At 44.7% G+C, this 20,102-nt stretch overlaps 1 protein-coding gene across 6 annotated transcripts in view; it reads left to right on the forward strand.

Moving 5' to 3' along the window:
• LOC128642401 (RING finger protein 112) overlaps positions 1-19,097 on the forward strand; it is a 135,324-nt gene extending 116,227 nt beyond the window's left edge. For all 6 annotated transcript variants that reach the window (XM_053695159.1, XM_053695164.1, XM_053695160.1 and 3 more), the window contains 2 exons: positions 8,514-8,588; positions 18,388-19,097. In XM_053695159.1, the coding sequence (XP_053551134.1) occupies positions 8,514-8,588; positions 18,388-18,918 (606 nt within the window). In that variant the 3' untranslated portion in view covers positions 18,919-19,097. The remainder of the gene's footprint in view (positions 1-8,513; positions 8,589-18,387) is intronic.
• Positions 19,098-20,102: the final 1,005 nt, after the last annotated feature.

Genomic DNA, 20,102 nt, shown 5'->3' on the forward strand with positions numbered 1-20,102 from the left:
TGCGTATATTTCACCCGTCGGCCGCTATTTTTACTCCCATAAGCTAACATAGAACCGCGTCGCAAATCGGTATCACATATTCAGTGCAAGGACATACGCAACGAAAATGGAGAAATTTGACCTTGCCATACATAGGCAGGCGCTGAGTATGTGAGCACCGTAACTCTCTGAAAATAGTAACTAACACCTAATGCATGCGCATCTATCTACCGCCTAAAAATAACTAACACCTAACCCATGCGCAATATCTATCTGTCAACCGCAATTCCCCACCACATTAACTAATAAATTATATTAACCCCTAATCCGCAAACCCCCACATCGCAATAAACGTAATAAATGTATTAACCCCTAATCCGCCATTAGCCCACATCGCAATAAACCTAATAAATGTATTAACCCCTAATCCGCCATTAACCCACATCGCAATAAACCTAATAAATGTATTAACCCCTAATCCGCCATTAACTCACAACGCAATAAACCTAATAAAACTATTAACCCCTAATCTGCCATTAACCCACAACACAAATAACTAATTAAATTACTAAGCCCCCTAACCTAACACCCCTAAATTAACCCCAATTACCTAAATTAAAAATGACTAAATTACAATTAAAATAAAAAAGCTAACATTACTTAAAAAAAAACTAAGATTAAATTAATCTAAGACTACAAAAAATAAAGTCTAACATTATATAAAATAATAAACAAAATTATCAAAATTAAAAAAAATAAACCTAATCCCTATGAAAATAAAAAGCCCCCCAAAATAAATACACCCCCTTATCTAATACTAAACTACCATTAGCCCTTAAAAGGGCCTTTTGTAGGGCATTGCCCTAAGTTAAACAGCTTTTTTCCTTAAAAAAAATACTAAATCCCCCCTCTAACAGTAAACCCCCCACCAAACCCCCCAAAATAAAAAACCTAACACTAAAAAATCCTAAACTACCCATTGCCCCTAAAGGGGCATTTGTATGGACATTGCCCTTAAAAGGGCATTCAGCTCTTTTAAGAGTGCCCAATAAATCCCAAATGTAAAAAAATTTTAATCCTGACTTTAACCCCCAAATTGGAACTCACCGTTCCTGAAGTCCGGCGGAGAAGGTCCTGTTCCAGGCGACAGTGAAGTCTTCTTCCAAGCGGAGACCTCTTCCTTTTTCATCCAGGGCCAAGCCGGCGCGGACCAGAGATGAGTGCGGAGCAGGACCAGTGACTGCGGAGCCATGGAGCATGGATGATCCTCTTTGTACGATCGCCGCCATACACTGAATAGTGAATTCAAGGTTCGTGTTCAAATAAGGCGTCCCTTGCACTCCTATTGGCTGATTTGATTCTTTAAATTTAAATCAGCCAATAGGATGAGAGCTACTGAAATCCTATTGGCTGTTCAAATCAGCCAATAGGATTTCAGTAGCTCTCATCCTGTTGGCTGATTTTAATTTGAAGAATCAAATCAGCTAATAGGAATACAAGGGATGCCATATTTAAACGCGTGCCTTGAATTCACTATTCAGTGTACGGCGGTGATCGTATGAAGAGGCTCTTCCACGTTCCATGGCTCCGCGGATGCTGGTCCTGCTCCACACTCATCTCCGCTCCGCGCCGGCTTGGTCATGGATGAAGAAGGAAGAGGTCCCGGCTTGGAAGAAGACTTCACTGTCGCCTGGAACAGGACCTTCTCCGCCGGACTTCAGAAACGGTGAGTACTTATTTGGGTGTTAGAGTTAGGATTATTTTATTTTTTTTATTTTATTTTTTTTAATTAGGAATTTATTGGGCACCTTTAAAAGAGCTGCATGCCCTTTTAAGGGCAGTAAAAGAGCTCAATGTCCTTTAAGGGCAATGCCCATACAAATGCCCCTTTAGGGGCAATGGGTAGTTTAGGATTTTTTAGTGTTAGGTGTTTTTTTATTTTGGGGGGTTTGGTGGGTGAGAGGTTTTACTGTTAAAGGGGGGCTTAGTATTTTTTAAGGAAAAGAGCTGTTTAACTTAGGGAAATGCCCTACAAAAGGCCCTTTTAAGGGCTATTGGTAGTTTTGTATCAGATTAGGGGCTTTTTTTTATTTTGAGGAGGCTTTTTTTTTTATAGGGATTAGGTTTAAGTTTCTTCATAAATGAAAAGAGTCCACAGCTGCATTCATTACTTTTGGGAACTCAGAACCTAGCCACCAGGAGGAGGCAAAGACACACCAGCCAAAGGCTTAAATACCTCTCCCACTTCTTTCATCCCCCAGTCATTCTTTGCCTTTCGTCCCAGGAGGTTAGCAGAGAAGTTTCAGAAGTTTTCAATAGTCTCTTATGGAGGGTAGTACTCTTCGTCATGGGACTGGAGTTTTAAGTAGTCCTGTCAGCCTCTCAGTTAGAGCATGGGTAAAAGTTAGAGTCCGGAGATGCAGGGAGAGTCTTTCTGCGAAACCATCCCGACTCATATTAACAGCTCCACAAGCAATCAGCGTTGACAAGTTTCGCAGCCTGCTTTTTTCTCTCAAATCCATGGCAGACTTGAAGGGCCGTGTTCCTGTTCCATGGCGTAGATTCCAGTAAGACCGTTTCATTTTACTTTCATCATGGATGTATTGTAATTACAATGTTTATCCGAGAGGGGCTACAACCTTTCGGGATAACTTTAACATAGGGTCTCAGTGAGGCTTCTTTTTGTATCTAGAAATCAAGTATTAATATCTTCTGAGGGGGGTTATTGAACAGGGGGGGTTATAATCATGTTTGTTATGTGATTCTGTCTGCTACTGTGTAGTGTTGCTTTGGCTCATGGCTATTTTGGAACATAACGACCTATGTCTAGTGACGCGGCCTTTACGGTCAGGTGCGCTTTTGCATGGACTGTGCGGTTTACCTGGTGACCTCGTGACCGGACATGGCCACATTTTGGCTTTCCATTTCCGCATTCCTGACTGTGTGGCGACGGAGAAATCCTGGTCCGCTGTTGTCTGGTTCCCTGGAGGTGGTGAGTGCCCCAGCCATTGGGGGTGTAAGATGCCATTTAGATTTTTCTTATTGGTCCTTTATTCTGATTTTTTGGAGACGGATGTCTCTGATTCAGATTCTACTTCTTGTGAAGAATATGAATTGGCCCGGGTGATACATGCCCATAAGTTATTTTCCGAATGCGGTTTTAGTGTGCTCTGTTCTTCTGTATCAGAAAATCAGGTGCCCACTGAGCCATCCACCTCTGGCGATTCTATTTCCTACGAGGCGAGTTCCCTACCACCAACTCTTACTACGCATGCAGGTAACCCAAACTCTACTTATCCTTCCCACCAGAGGTTACGACACGGTTCTGCATGGCCATATCTTTGGTGCTGGTGCATCCGCACCTCCCGGGAGTGTGCTTACGATATTGTCCATGTTCTGTTAACAGGGGCTTGTGAGGCATAGGATCACCTGGTCCAGTTCAAACCTCCGGGGGAGAGATTGCCCATGAGGCCTCAGGAGGTCAACCTTTGGGGCCAGTGTTTTCTTTTGTCCCAGCGGAGGTATGTTGCGCCTTTCGTTATAGACTGGCACGCCTTTGTGTTCTACTGAGGAACGTTTTTGGCATTGCTGGAGGATCCCACTCTTAATGGGTCTGGGGATTCTCAGTCTTAATCTTCGACTGGCTTGCATGCATAGACATAAGGGGATGAAGTAATCTTCTTATAGTCTTTGTTATTTGTGTATGCTTTTCCAGTTCTGACGTACTAGTCCTATGCTGTCTGACTGTTCTTTATTCCTCCATCTCGGGGGAGAATCTATGTGGTCTTGACAGTGCTGGGGCCCTTGGTTTCAGGCTGGTCCTGACTGGGTACAAATCCTTCTGTCTTTGAGGCCTAGTTCAGACACGTGGCGCCTTTTTATGTCCGACTGGTCCGGTGAGGGTGCCTAGTGATCACAATATGAGTTGTGTTGTTTACTTGTTTTATTTTACAAGCTTCTACTAGCATCCTGAGAGGACTTGATGATCCGTGGTTGCTTAGGGGCATGGGGATTGGTTCAGTCCTCATTCGCCTTTCAATATAGTGTGCCGGGACTCCGTTGAGATCCGTGGCGACATGCTCAGCGTTTCCGGGAACTAGAGTGCTCCTTCCGGTTGTGGGTTGGAGGTTTGGAGGTTTTAGGTCCTTCATACCGCTGTTCTTACAGTTTTGCCTTTCATGGTCTCTTTGGAAATGTCCTTTTAGGGCTTGTTCCTTTTTAAAAGGTTCTCTTCCTTTGGGTCGAGACTTTCTGGACTTCGTCTGGTTTTTCTGGCGGCTTTGGCTACTTAATTAGGAAGTGAAGGCCGTGAGGCTCTGTCTTCCTTTGGGAGTTAGTCGTCTTTTTCCAAGCTTTTTGCTTAGGGGATGTTTTTCTGCCTGGGTTCGGGATGCTTTGCATTCTTCTCTCTTGGTGTGGTCCTCTGGAACGTTAATCTTAAAGGATTATGGAGACTAGCCTTTCTTTTCTACTCCCTCCTTCGGGTGACTTCTCGTCATTTCCCTTAGTGTTGCCCTTGGGACCTTTGGGCACCAGAGAAATTTGGGGGGGGGGGTTTACCTCCGCCTATAGGTGTTCTCTTCCCTTTGGGCTGGGAATTATTATCGGGAGTCCTGTACCGATTCTCTGGGTTCTCCAGTTTTCATCCCCTGTGAGGTCTGATTGCTTCAGATGGGGTATCTTGTGTTCCCTGGGGGTGTCGTTCGCTCTAGGACGGTTCCGGGTCCAGGGTTCTTGTCTTGGATCCTTCTTGGATGTCTGGAGACTTATGATCCTGTGGAATGGTTCGGGAAGACCCAGTTTTTTCAGGGACCCTATGTTGTGACATAGGGGTTAGCTCATTGGGCTTGCAAGCAGGAAGGCCAGAGTTCACATCCACCTTCGGGTACTGGTTATAAACTTTAAGGCCAGACTTGTTCTTCGGACGAAGTGTGCTCCTCTTCGTGAGTTTTTTTTCTGTTGGGTCAACAGTGGTGTCTGGATGATTTTTTCATTCGGTCCGTTTTTTGATCATACTATGGCAACATGTCTTGTGGACATGTACGCTGTTCTTATCGGTGCCCTTCTCTTTTGAGGGGGTTTCCTCTCTCTAGAGGGTCATTGTCCTGCCCTGTGTGTAGGAGGTTGGCTCAGGTGGCTTATTTCTGTAAGGGGCAGCATCTGCTGCTCTGTGGGCTATGTTCCACCTGTTGGAAATTGATCTCTCTATGTAGATCTATTGTACTTTTCTCTGTTCTAGGTCCTAGGGGTTCTCCTTGGGAGTGCCTTATTTTGGAGGAGTGGATTGGGTTGGCACCAAAGCTCTGTTGGGTTTGGTGAGACCCCCCTTTTCTTTCCATTCCCTGAGGACTTGTGGTTGGTGTCTTTCTGCCCCCCCGTCTATCAGACATGTCTGTCGCTTGGGCTGGTCCAGTGTTGGAGCAGGATCTGAGATCTGTTGCTCTACTAATTTAGTCCTCAGAGCATTCAAGGTACGGTAAGCCTCTTTGAGGTTTCTCCTTGCTTCACGTTCAAGTTTGTGGGAAGGACTGGCGGCTCTTAGATAGCCTACAACGTTATCCGCTGGTTAGTGTATACTTAGCAATCTGAAGGATCCTTTCTTCAGCTGCTTTCTTCTTGCCCTGCAAGTATTTAAGTTTCAGGATCATTTTTAGATGACTGCAGCGTGCAGTGTTTTTGCTTCAGGTGTTGTTCCTCAGACCTATCTGAGCTTGCTGCACGAGATTTCGTTTCTGAATATTTCGGTATTCTGAGCTACCTTTATTGCGACTTGGGGACCTTCGTCTTCAGTTGCTTTTTAGAGTGCAGTTGCACTGCGTTAGTGGAAGATCCTCTATCTGTTTCAGACTCCCGGCCTTATTCAGTGGTTTCTCTATTTCTGGGGTCTGGGCATTGCCTCCCCTTGTTTCTATAAGACTGGTTGGGTCTCTGTTAGTCTGACCCGGTTTCTCAGGTTTTTTGCTCTGTGTTTTTATTTAGGACTCGTGTGCCCTTTTAAAAAAAAAAACAATTCTGGGGTTCCTTTTGCCAGCTGGATAGCTAGCTCAGCATACTAATGCAATATGGCTACGCTGCACTGTAACAAACCGAGGGTTGCAAGTTCGATCCCCGGCGAGGTCTACTTTTTTTCTTTCTAGGTTGATAAGATGAGCAGCGCCTTGAGTCCCTTAAGGGGGTTTAGCCGCGCTTTACAAGTACAATCTCGTGTTTCTCCGTGTCTATTCTTCTATGTGGAAGAATACGGTAGCTGGTTCCCTTTAGTAAGGGATGTGTTGTTTGGAGACTGACTGCTGGTCGACAGTATCTCCTGGAGGCTGTTGACTCAGTCGGGTTTAGTTTCTGCGGTCTCTAGCAAGGCTTGTGGACTATCTGCGGGTCAGTGTCCTTGGGCTTTTTCCATTTTTTCAAAGATGTTCTCGGCTTCGGACGAAGCAGGATTTGTTGGGTAGGGTTTTTCAGGCCTGGTGCCCTCAGATTGGGCCACCTCTTGTACCCTCCCATTTCAGCATTCTTTGTCCTCTATACCTTGGGTATTGTTTTACCAAAAGTAATAAATGCAGCTGTGGACTCTTTCCATTTATGAAGAAAATCTTAAATTATGCTTACCTGATAATTTTCTTTTCTTCAGATGGAAAGAGTCCACAGATCCCCGCCTGTATTTTCTCTGTGGGGTCTGTATTTTTGTTCTTCTGGCACATTTTCCCCCTAATATTTCTTATACTGTTCCTTGTTCCCTCGGCAGAATGACTGGGGGATGAGGGAAGTGGGGGAGGTATTTAAACCTTTGGCTGGGGTGTCTTTGCCTCCTCCTGGTGACCAGGTTCTGAATTCCCAAAAGTAATGAATGCAGCTGTGGACTCTTTCCATCTGAAGAAAAAAAAATTATCATGTAAGCGTAATTTAAGTTTTTGGGTTTTTTTTTGATAATTTTGTAATCTTATCTTAATTTAATCTTAGTTTTTTAAAAATTTTAAGTAATGTTAGCTTTTTTATTTTAATTGTTTGTAATTTAGTAATTTTTAATTTAGGTAATTGGGGTTAATTTAAGGGGTGTTAGGTTAGGGGGCTCAGTAATTTAATTTGTTATTTGCGTTGTGGAGGTTTGGTGGATTAGGGGTTAATAGTTTTATTAGGATTATTGCATTGTGTGGGTTTGGCAGATTAGGGGTTAATAGATTTTAAAGGTTTGTTGCGATGTGGGTTAGTGGCGGATTAGGGGTTAATAGTTTTAATAGGGACTTTGCGATGTGGGTTAATGGCAGATTAGGGGTTAATAGTTTTAATAGGGACTTTGCGATGTGGGTTAATGGCAGATTAGGGGTTAATAGTTTTAATAGGTACTTTGCGATGTGGGTGAATGGCAGATTAGGGGTTAATAGTTTTAATATGGACTTTGCGATGTGGGTGAATGGCAGATTTAGGGATTAATACATTTATTAGGTAGTTTGTGATGTTGGGGTTGGCGGATTTAGGGATTAATACTTTTACTAGGTAGATTGCAATATGGGTGAATGGCGGATTAGGGGTTAATAGTTTAATTAGGCATATTGCGTTGTGGGGGGTTGTCGGTTTAGGGGTTAATACTTTTATTATTAGTTCCGATGTGGGTTTGATGGTGGATATAGGGGTTTTACGTGTCAGGTTTATTTTTGGGAAGCCGGTTAGACTTTTACAGGAGATTTTACTTTTTTTTTATTTTCTTAGGCGCCGGCAGTTTCTAAAGTGCTGAAAGTCACTGGCGACTTGCAGAAATGTGTATTGCCACTCATTTCTGGACATTGCTAGTTTATCCAACTTAATAGCACTTTATGAACTGCCGGCAGCGTTTATGTGATACCTCGATGTGCAAGGTAAAATTATGCGCTCAAGCCTGTGCCGTATATGTAATCCTGCCCATTGTGTTCCACTTTTTATTCCAACTCCACAGAAGTTCCCCTCCTGGTTAGTACTTTTAATATCAATATGCACCTTAAGAAATAAATGTAAACTAAAATAAGTTTCCAACAAACTCTAATATTTTATAACATTATAAAAGTATAAATTACAAATTTAATAGATTCACAATTTTGATAATAAATGGGATTAAACAATACTCAGATGCTGCATGAGTTAATATATCAGTATAAATCCTCCAGGGCTGCTAATAAATCAGTCTAGTTCAACAGTAAAAAAAAATACATTGTTGATTATGTAATTTTTCTATGATCCTTGCTGAAAACAGAAAAATATTTCCACCTTTACTGCCCAATTTTGGATTCAGAATTGGAAAATACAACTGTTATCAATGATGTCTGTCTAGGGAGGAAACAAATTCAGTAATTTGAGTAGTGGAGGGACTGCAGTACTGGGGATTTATGAGTAGGGAAAATGAATAGAAGATGGTCATAATTGTATTATTGAAATTAAGTCTATAAGGAGAAGGAACCTCCCCTCCTATGTCACAATGTTGGACAAACAGACACCAGAGAATAATTAGTGATATTTGGATTTTCTGTTCAACCCTAATTTTTACATATTTTTTACATTTCACTTAGATGTTCTTTTCTTATGAAAACCACAAGAAGATGAAAGAATTCAAAAAGAAATTCCTTGAAGCTCTGGACAACCTAGTAAGTTACTGGTTATTCAATTCTATACACAGACACTACACATGCAATTTGCTCCCTATGAGTCCAACTAAAGAGTGACACTTGGAGTCCCTGTATATCGCTTCTATTTTTGTGCTCATATTAAGTCCAAAGTAATATTTTATCACTACAGTGATAATCTAAATAGCGGCAACACCTAGATGCCAGATATCACTAAAATCCTCACATTATAAATGTCTATGTGGTTGTACTAAAAAACTCATGTCCGTTATTGCTCAAGCGCTAACCCAATGGTGCGAAGGTAGTGGAGTTCTTCACTCAGTTATATTCTATTGCATTTAATTTAAATAAAAGTATAAAACACGTGCCACATACATAAATACTTACAAACATACATACATACATAAATACAGACACACACACATATTATATCTATCTATCTATCTATCTCTCTCTCTATATATATATATATATATATATATATATATATATATATATATACACACACATACACACACATACATATACATATGTCATGCACCATATTTAATTACAAGTTAAATACTCTATCCTATTATATAAAAGGCCAAGTGTGTTTGTCCGAAGCTGTCATGCGCAGTAGAGACAGCACGAGGACAAACACACCTGGCCTTTGAGTCCTGCTCCAGTCCCAAGCTGATTTGCCGCCTGTGGCAGAAGTGGGTGTGGCCGTGGGTGAGCGGGGGCGTGACCGTCGTGAAGGGGGCATGGCCAAGCGTGAAGGGGTGTGGTCAAGCATGAAGGGGCGTGGCTGGGAGATAGAGAGGGGAGAGAGAGAGGAGAGGGGGGGAGAGAGAGAGGAGATGGGGGGAGAGAGAGAGGAGAGGGGGGGGAGAGAGAGAGGAGAGGGGGGGAGAGGGGGGGAGAGAGAGGGGAGAGAGAGAGGAGATGGGGGGAGAGAGAGAGGAGAGGGGGGGGAGAGAGAGAGGAGAGGGGGGGAGAGAGAGAGGAGAGGGGGGGGAGAGAGAGAGGAGAGGGGGGGAGAGAGAGAGGAGAGGGGGGGGGAGAGAGAGGAGAGGGGGGGGAGAGAGAGGAGAGGGGGGGGAGAGAGAGGAGGGGGGGGGAGAGAGAGGAGAGGGGGGGGGAGGGAGAGAGGAGAGGGGGGGGAGGGAGAGAGGAGAGGGGGGGAGGGAGAGAGGAGAGGGGGGGAGGGAGAGAGGAGAGGGGGGGAGGGAGAGAGGAGAGGAGAGGGGGAGAGAGAGAGGAGAGGGGGAGAGAGAGAGAGGAGAGGGGGAGAGAGAGAGAGGAGAGGGGGGAGAGAGAGAGAGAGGAGAGGGGGGAGAGAGAGAGAGAGAGGAGAGGGGGGGAGAGAGAGAGAGAGGAGAGGGGGGAGAGAGAGAGAGGAGAGGGGGGAGAGAGAGAGAGGAGAGGGGGGAGAGAGAGAGAGGAGAGGGGGGAGAGAGAGGAGGGGGGAAGAGAGAGAGGAGGGGGGAAGAGAGAGAGGAGGGGGGGAGATAGAGAGGAGGGGGGGAGATAGAGAGGAGGGGGGGAGATAGAGAGGAGGGGGGGAGAGAGAGAGGAGGGGGGGGAGAGAGAGAGGAGGGGGGGGGAGAGAGAGAGGAGGGGGGGGGAGAGAGAGAGGAGGGGGGGGGAGAGAGAGAGGAGGGGGGGGAGAGAGAGAGAGGAGGGGGGGGAGAGAGAGAGAGGAGGGGGGGGAGAGAGAGAGAGGAGGGGGGGAGAGAGAGAGAGGAGGGGGGGGAGAGAGAGAGAGGGAGAGAGAGGGGGGGGGAGAGAGAGAGCTCAAAAGAGAGGGGGAGAGAGAGAGCGCAAAAGAGATGGGGGGAGAGAGAGCGCAAAAGAGATGGGGGAGAGAGAGAGCAAAAGAGAGGGGGAGAGAGCGCGAAGAAAGGGGGCAGAGAGCGCAAAAGAGAGGGGGAGAGAGAGAGCGCAAAAGAGAGGGGGAGAGAGAGAGCGCAAAAGAGAGGGGGGAGAGAGAGCAAAAGAGAGGGGGGAGAGAGTGCAAAAGAGAGGGGAGAGAGAGTGCAAAAGAGAGGGGGAGAGAGAGAGCGCAAAAGAGAGGGGGAGAGAGAGCGCGCAAAAGAGAGGGGGAGAGAGAGCGCAAAATAGAGGGGGGAGAGAGTGAGCAAAAGAGGGGGAGAGAGAGAGAGCGCAAAAGAGAGGGGGAGAGAGAGAGCGCAAAAGAGAGGGGGAGAGAGAGAGCGCAAAAGAGAGGGGGGAGAGAGCGCAAAAGAGAGGGGGAGAGAGCGCAAAAGAGAGGGGGAGAGAGCGCAAAAGAGAGGGGGAGAGAGCACAAAGAAAGGGGGCAGAGAGCGCAAAAGAGAGGGGGAGAGAGAGAGCGCAAAAGAGAGGGGGAGAGAGAGAGCGCAAAAGAGAGGGGGGAGAGAGAGCAAAAGAGAGGGGGGAGAGAGTGCAAAAGAGAGGGGGAGAGAGTGCAAAAGAGGGGGAGAGAGAGAGCGCAAAAGAGAGGGGGAGAGAGAGAGCGCAAAAGAGAGGGGGAGAGAGAGAGCGCAAAAGAGAGGGGGAGAGAGAGCGCGCAAAAGAGAGGGGGAGAGAGAGCGCAAAATAGAGGGGGGAGAGAGTGAGCAAAAGAGGGGGAGAGAGAGCGCAAAAGAGAGGGGGAGAGAGAGAGCGCAAAAGAGAGGGGGAGAGAGAGAGCGCAAAAGAGAGGGGGGAGAGAGCGCAAAAGAGAGGGGGAGAGAGAGAGCGCAAAAGAGAGGGGGAGAGAGCGCAAAAGAGAGGGGGAGAGAGCGCAAAAGAGAGGGGGGGAGAGAGAGAGAGGAGAGGGGGGAGAGAGAGGAGGGGGGAAGAGAGAGAGGAGGGGGGAAGAGAGAGAGGAGGGGGGGAGATAGAGAGGAGGGGGGAGAGAGGAGGGGGGAGAGAGGAGGGGGGAGAGAGGAGGGGGGGAGAGAGAGAGGAGGGGGGGGAGAGAGAGAGGAGGGGGGAGAGAGGAGGGGGGGGAGAGAGAGAGGAGGGGGGGGGAGAGAGAGAGGAGGGGGGGGGAGAGAGAGAGGAGGGGGGGGGAGAGAGAGAGGAGGGGGGGGGGGGAGAGAGAGAGGAGGGGGGGGGGGAGAGAGAGAGGAGGGGGGGGAGAGAGAGAGAGGAGGGGGGGAGAGAGAGAGAGGAGGGGGGGGAGAGAGAGAGAGGAGGGGGGGGAGAGAGAGAGAGGAGGGAGAGAGAGGGGGGGAGAGAGAGAGCTCAAAAGAGAGGGGGAGAGAGAGAGCGCAAAAGAGATGGGGAGAGAGAGAGCGCAAAAGAGATGGGGGGAGAGAGAGCGCAAAAGAGATGGGGGAGAGAGAGAGCAAAAGAGAGGGGGAGAGAGCGCGAAGAAAGGGGGCAGAGAGCGCAAAAGAGAGGGGGAGAGAGAGAGCGCAAAAGAGAGGGGGAGAGAGAGAGCGCAAAAGAGAGGGGGGAGAGAGAGCAAAAGAGAGGGGGGAGAGAGTGCAAAAGAGAGGGGGAGAGAGTGCAAAAGAGGGGGAGAGAGAGAGCGCAAAAGAGAGGGGGAGAGAGAGAGCGCAAAAGAGAGGGGAGAGAGCGCGCAAGAGAGAGAGTGCAAAATAGAGGGGGGAGAGAGTGAGCAAAAGAGGGGGAGAGAGAGAGAGCGCAAAAGAGAGGGGGAGAGAGAGAGCGCAAAAGAGAGGGGGAGAGAGAGAGCGCAAAAGAGAGGGGGGAGAGAGCGCAAAAGAGAGGGGGAGAGAGCGCAAAAGAGAGGGGGAGAGAGCGCAAAAGAGAGGGGGAGAGAGAGAGCAAAAGAGAGGGGGAGAGAGCACAAAGAAAGGGGGCAGAGAGCGCAAAAGAGAGGGGGAGAGAGAGAGCGCAAAAGAGAGGGGGAGAGAGAGAGCGCAAAAGAGAGGGGGGAGAGAGTGCAAAAGAGAGGGGGAGAGAGTGCAAAAGAGGGGGAGAGAGAGAGCGCAAAAGAGAGGGGGAGAGAGAGAGCGCAAAAGAGAGGGGGAGAGAGAGAGCGCAAAAGAGAGGGGGAGAGAGAGAGCGCAAAAGAGAGGGGGAGAGAGAGCGCGCAAAAGAGAGGGGGAGAGAGAGCGCAAAATAGAGGGGGGAGAGAGTGAGCAAAAGAGGGGGAGAGAGAGCGCAAAAGAGAGGGGGAGAGAGAGAGCGCAAAAGAGAGGGGGAGAGAGAGAGCGCAAAAGAGAGGGGGAGAGAGAGAGCGCAAAAGAGAGGGGGAGAGAGCGCAAAAGAGAGGGGGAGAGAGCGCAAAATAGAGGGGGGAGAGAGTGAGCAAAAGAGGGGAGAGAGAGAGAGCACAAAAGAGAGGGGGGAGAGAGAGAGGGGAGCGAAAGAGGGGGAGAGAGAGAGAGAGAGGAGGGGGGAGAGAGAGGAGAGGGGGGGAGAGAGAGGAGAGGGGGGGAGAGAGAGGGGGGAGAGAGAGAGCTCAAAAGAGAGGGGGAGAGAGAGCGCAAAAGAGATGGGGGAGAGAGAGCTCAAAAGAGAGAGGGAGAGAGAGCGCAAAAGAGATGGGGGAGAGAGAGAGAGAGCAAGGGGTGGGACCGCTGTACTGCAAAAAATGGCCCGTGTGAATGGGCTTTAGGACTAGTTTCCACATATTTTACATGTGTTTGCTGTGCAAGCTAAGTGTTATTTTGTGTTGCTCTTGAGCGTAAACTTAAAGGGACAGTATACTATAAAATAGTTTTTCCCTTAATGTGTTTCCAATTACTTTGTTTACCAGGTGCAGTGTATAAAATGTATGAGATTTGCTTTTTAAGGTTTATTTGTTTATATGAATTAGCTGATTTTGTGTTTCAAGCCACAACCTAATAAAATGGGTTGAGCGTGTAGGTATAATCAGATCTCATTACTTTATCACATTGTGTACATATACATGTGTCTTTAGCTTATATCTGTAGGTATAATCAGATCTCATTACTTTATCACATTGTGTACATATACATGTGTCTTTATCTTATATCTGTCTGTAAACCAATCACCAATACATGGAGAAAACAATGGAAAATTAACATTTTATTACCTTATCTCTTCTATAACCCACTGGGAGTTTAATTTTTTTTTCTACTGGCTGTGTTAACACTGCTTGGCCTTGATGCAAAAAACTTTCTGGATGGGTGGGGATACCACAGGCTAAATAAACTAAATCAAATACCAATATATAAGGGTAATGGAAATACATGTAAACAATTTAATACAATCCAGCAGGTAAAGTGGATGATTGGGAACAAATTAAAGGGGAGAACATATTTGAGTAAACTGTCGCTTTAACTCGCCACTTATAATATTATCGCTAATCGTACTCCCTGTGCTCTCCATATAAAGTATAAGGTGCGCTAAATAAATAATAAGGATTCTGCGTTCCATGGAATGTGTTTCAGCTCTGAGTGCACTAGAAACACTACAGTTTTATTACAGGAAAAGCAGGCAAAGTAAATAGTAAAAGTATATTGCAAAGTTCTTTATTTGTGCAGAATTAATCATTGTATGTGGAATGCAAATCTGGCTTTATTCTCCATTTAAAGAGTATAAGTTACAAGTGAAAGAGTACTCTATTATGCATACACTAGAGGGCGTACTTACCACACTAGGGAATAGGTCGCTGTGTATATATACACACACACACACACACACACACACACACACACACACACACATACATATATATATATATATATATATATATATATATATATATACACATATTGATAGAAGCGCACTCACAGGAACGAACAACCAGCATTGTTAGCCTGTCCTATGGCGATTTACCACCTGGATGCAGCCTATTTTTAGCCCAATAATGCTTTTCACAGAGTAGAACTTTCCTGTAGTATATCAGTCTGATCCCGCCTATTACGGTCAGTCCAGCGCCAAAATTCCAGGCAATTCCTCTCTGAACAAGAAACACAGCAACTCTCTGTATTTATATGTGTGTGTGTGTGTGTATATATATATATATATATATATATATATATATATATATATATATATATATATATATATATATATATATATATATATATATATATATATATATAAAACTTCATCAGAGACCGCACTCACCTTGTTCAAATGGGAATAATCACCGGTTTATTTGTACACATTTGTACAGTATATATCATATAATCGCGTTTGTAAGGCGTCCGTTGCCAGTTGCACACGCATCCCCAAAGGAATGTTGGCCTGCCATTTTCCAAATCCACTGGGATGCAGCAAAGGCAAAAAAAAAACCTAACCGCTCGCATGCGATAAGTGTTAAAAAAAAAAAAAAAAACCTTACTGCCATCCACCACCAATGCAATAAAATGTATTAACATATTAACCCCTAATCTGCCAATCCCCCCCACAACTCATTAAACCTAATTTACTTATTAACTCCTAAACCACCAACCCCCACAATGCAAATAACTAATTTAATGACTAAGCCCCCTAACCTAACACCCCCTAAATTAACCCCTTAATTACATAAAATAATAAAATATTACATTACAATTAAAATAAAAAACAGTACTTTAAAAAAACAAAAAACCTAAGATTACATTAAATTAATCTAAAATTACACAAAATAAAGAAAGACTAACATTACAGAAAATAATAAACCACATTATCCAAATTAAAAAAATAAACCGTATCCCTATGAAAATAAAAAAGCCCCCAAAATAAAAATATCCCTAATCTAAGAATAAACTACCAATAGCCCTTAAAAGGGCCTTTTGTAGGGCATTGCCCTAAGTTAAACAGCTCTTTTCCTTAAACAAATACGAATTCCCCCTCTAACAGTAAAACCCCCCACCCACCAAACCCCCCAAAATAAAGAAAACTAACACTAAAAAACCTAAACTACCCATTGCCCCTAAAGGGGCATTTGTATGTGCATTCAGATCTTTTTCAATTGCCCAAAAAACCCTAATCTAAAAAAACAAACAAAAAAACCAAAACACTAAAGCCCCAAACAGGTACTCACGGTTCCTGAAGTCGGGTGGAGAAGACCTTCTTCCAGGCGGGTCCATTATCTTCATTCACAGCGTAGGCAGCGCAGAGTGGTGTTCTCAGATGTAGTGATCCTCGGCGGCGGTCCATGGAGGCTCCTCTTTATGCGATTGTCCGCCGCACACTGAAGATTGAATGCAAGGTACCCCATATTTATTGGGGTACCTTGCATTCCTATTGACTGAATTTTTTTAAATCAGCCAATAGGATAAGAGCTACTGAAATCTTATTGGGTGATTTGAACAGCCAATAGGATTTTAGTAGCTCTAATCCTATTGGCTGATTTCAAAATTTCAGCCAATTGGAATGCAAGGTACCCCAAATTGATTGCGGTACCTTGCATTCAGTTTTCAGTTTTCAGTTTACGACGGACATTGGATGAAAAGGAGCCATCCGGACCGGCGCTGAGGATCCAGGCATCGGGAACACACCCGCTCCACGCCACCTTCACTCCGGATGAAGATATAAGATGATGGAGCCGCCTGGAAGAAGACATTCTCCTCTGGACTTCAGGAACAGTGAGTACCTATTTGGGGCTTAGGTTTAGGCTTTTTTATTTTAATTTTTGGGGTCCTTTTTTTTAGATTAGGGTTTTTTGGGGCTAGAAAAAGAGCTGATTGTGCTACAAAAGGCCCTTTTAAGGGCTTTTGGTAGTTTACTATTAGATGTGGTTTGTGTGTTTTTATTTGGGGGGGGGATTTTTTATTTTTATAGGGGTATTAGTTTAGGTTTAAATTTTTATTTTGGATAGCTTTGTTTATTTTTTCTGTCATTTTACTTTTTTATTTTTTGTAAATTTATCTTGGGGGTTTGTATTTTCTCAACATACACTACCCTCTGGGCAGGCTTACGGCCTAATATATGTATGTGTGTGTGTGTGTATATATATGTATATATATACACACACACACATATATATACTGTATATATATATATATATATATATATATATATATACACATACATGCACACACACAGACACACACATATATATATATACATGCAGCGCTGCAGAATCTGTTGGCGCTCTACAAATACCTGATAATAATAATAATAATATACACACACACACAAGGAAAATGGACTTCAAAATTTACTTACATGATTCAGAAAAAGTGTGCAGTTTAATACAAAAAACAATAAAAACACCCATTGAGGTAGGCTTAGGAGCATGCACGTGATTTGAGCACTATAGCATTGCTACAAACAAAGGTGTAACTATGGGGTTGTCAGAGGTCTCAATTGAGACTGGGCCCATACCGCAAGGAGGCCCATTTGGCCCTGCAATCAATAGTAGTGTTGCTACCGGTCTCCCTTTAAAGTAAATGATTTGCCTTTGCACCTACGCACTATTTCCAAGATTTGCACTTTTCTGAGCGTTAACACCACAAAGCAAATAATCCACTCCCTTGTTATTTCCCGACTTGACTACTGCAATAACCTATTCACTGGCCTTCCTCTTTCCCGCCTCTCCCCCCTTCAATCCATCCTAAATGCCTCTGCCAGGCTGATCCACCTTTCCCGTCACTCTGTATCTGCTGCACCTCTTTGCGAGTCCCTTCATTGGCTCCCCGTACACAGCAGAATTAAATTCAAAATTCTCACCCTTGCATACAAAGCACTCACCAACTCTGCTCCCCTCTACCTATCCTCTCTAATCAACAAGTATACTCCAGCCCACTCAGTAAGATTCAACAATGACCTGCTCCTTGCATCTGCGACTATCACCTCTTCTCATGCTAGACTGCAGGACTTCTGTCGTGCAGCACCTACCCTCTGGAACACTCTCCCTCGTGCTGTCAGGCTTTGCCCTAATCTTTCTTCCTTTAAATGCTCCCTGAATACTTTTCTGTTCAGGGAAGCCTGCCACTCAACTCAATAATAAATGAATTTCACTTACCTAACAACATTTCCCTCATCTAACTCTGCATTAACATCTTTCTCAATCTTTCTGTCCTCACCTCCTGTTACTAAACCTCCTACCCTTCTAGATTGTAAGTTCCCACAGGAATAGGGCCCTCAATTCCTCCTGTATGTGTTTGTAAATTTTGTCCTGTCTCTTACAAGTTTTATATCATTGTTTTATGTAAATTATTTGTACCGATGGACAGCGCTGTGGAATATGTTGGTGCTTCATAAATAAAGTTTAATAATAATAAAAACATAATACATTATGGTGGCAGAGTTTCCATCATGGCCACCACAATGTTGCTACCCAGAAAAAAAAACTGCCACCATATTTGTACAGATAACCTGTGCAATTGTATATCCTGTGGCGCAGACTAACCCTAGTCATTCGGAATTTGTTTTGTTAACACAAACACATGACTTGCTATTTTTTATGGGAATGTCTTCTGGGAAGCAGGAGAGCAGCTGCAAAGCAAATTAAATATACATAAAGTAAATGTAGTAACTAGTGCTACTGCTACAAGTCAGCAACATTACAAAAAATAACCAAAGGGGAATGATGACCCACAGTCACATGTAAGTAGTTCTTTTTTTCCTATATAGCTGCTTGCTCAGCTTCTACTTACAAACAGCCAGAAAGGGCACTGTTGAAATGGGGGGTCCTCCACAGCCTTTGCCCTAGGGCGCAGTGAGGTCTAGTTACTCCCCATTATTGCAAACACTGCTGCCATATAGTGCTCAATACATCTGCACACTCCTAAGCCTACCGCGGCATGCACTCAGGGGAAAAAGATCATTTTCAGCAAAGGGCTCACAAGAAATAGTACATTTTTTCCTGTTTTGCACTGCGTTCTTTATCAGAATCTTGTAAGGTTAAATTTTACTCTCATGTCCCTCTAACTTAAAATACTTTTATTTCTGTCAGTTAGCTTTGTGTACTAATAATGTCACTTTCCCTCCTCAGGCGCCCATGACATCTTCACCCTTTAAACTTGTACGAGTTCTCCCAAAACAGATGAGAGCCAATGTCAGCGAAGCTGCTTCCGGTTTGCTTCAGGACTTTGAAGATTCATTATCAGGCAATTACGACCAAGCAAAGAATAAGATCTTGGATGAAATGAAATTGTTTATGCAACAAGAGCAGGAGGCGTTCTGCGCTAATTACTCCAAGCGTTTTATAAAGTGCGCAGTGGGCATTGGGGGGTTGGCAGGCGCCTCATTGCTCAGCTTGGTTGGAGGTGTTGCAGGAGCGGCTATAGCTGGGACCATACTTGCTGCAGAAGGAGCTGTATTAGCAGGTAGTACAGCTGCGGCAGTGGCAGGTGGAGCGTTGGGAGGGTCGGTGACAATGGGCGCCATCGGTGGAGGAGTAGGGGCTGGCGTAGGACGGGTAATTGGACACATTGAGAAAAAAAATGAACAGAAACCTGATGAAGGAAATAACAATGAGGGGGCATCACAAGACAAAGAGCAGCTGGTAAAGCCACAAGAGTGATTCACCTTCCCAAATACCATACCAAAAATAAGTGAAATCAATCAGATCTTTAATGAGTTAACACAGAAGGCTTCCACCTCACTCATCTCTAAATAATTAATTATATTCAAAAGAGCACTAAAGTCAACTTTAACTCCCATAAAATGTTTAATTAAAGAAATTATAATGCAATGTTGTTTAATTTTTTTGCTGTAAAATATACTTGAAAAGTGTCTGTTTCTAAGTAGTTACAGCAAACAGAAACATGGGGTTCCCTGACGCTTTTCAAGAAGTGGATATTTGAACTGTTCTTGATATCCAGAATCTTGTAAATTGTACTTAAATAAACTTTAAAATATTTCATTGCAAAGCATTACGTAACTACTGATATATGTTGTGTGTTAAATGTTCCTTTAAAACCCAGATGTTTTGTATTTAGGTTCTCACACATGTGATGCTTCTTTCTTTTTCCCTCTTTTTCCTCCTTTTGTGTTTCCTGGACAGAGCGTTTTTCTCCTGTAGTTTATCTTCTTTAGTAGGAGCTGATGGTTCCTCGGTTTTGCTCCTCTAGACCAGTATGGCTCCTTGTCTTCTTGAGATGGCTCCTCGGTTTTGCTCATCTAGACCTGCGTGGTTCCTTGTCTTCTTGAGATCGCTCCTCGGTTTTGCTCATCTAGACCAGTGTGGTTCCTTGTCTTCTTGAGATGGCTTCTTGGTTTTGCTCCTCTAGACCAGTGTGGCTCCTTGTCTTCTTGAGATGGCTCCTCGATTTTGCTCCTCTAGACCAGCGTGGCTCCTTGTCTTCTTGAGATGGCTCCTCGGTTTTGCTCATCTAGACCAGCCATGGCTCCTTGTCTTCTTGAGATGGCTCCTCGGTTGTTCTCATCTAGACCAGCGTGGCTCCTTGTCTTCTTGAGATGGCTCCTCGGTTTTTCTCCTCTAGACCAGTGTGGCTCCTTGTCTTCTTGAGATGACTCCTCGGTTTTGCTTCTCTAGACCAGCGTGGTTCCTTGTCTTCTTGAGATGGCTCCTCGGTTTTTGCTCATCTAGACCAGCCGTGGCTCCTTGTCTTCTTGAGATGGCTCCTCGGTTTTGCTCCTATAGACCAGTGTGGCTCCTTGTCTTCTTGAGATGGCTCCTCGGTTTTACTCCTCTAGACCAGTGTGGCTCCTTGTCTTCTTGAGATGACTTCTCAGTTTTGCTAA

This window comes from Bombina bombina, chromosome 11, assembly GCF_027579735.1.
Source record: "Bombina bombina isolate aBomBom1 chromosome 11, aBomBom1.pri, whole genome shotgun sequence".
In the NCBI taxonomy this organism is placed as follows: domain Eukaryota; kingdom Metazoa; phylum Chordata; class Amphibia; order Anura; family Bombinatoridae; genus Bombina; species Bombina bombina.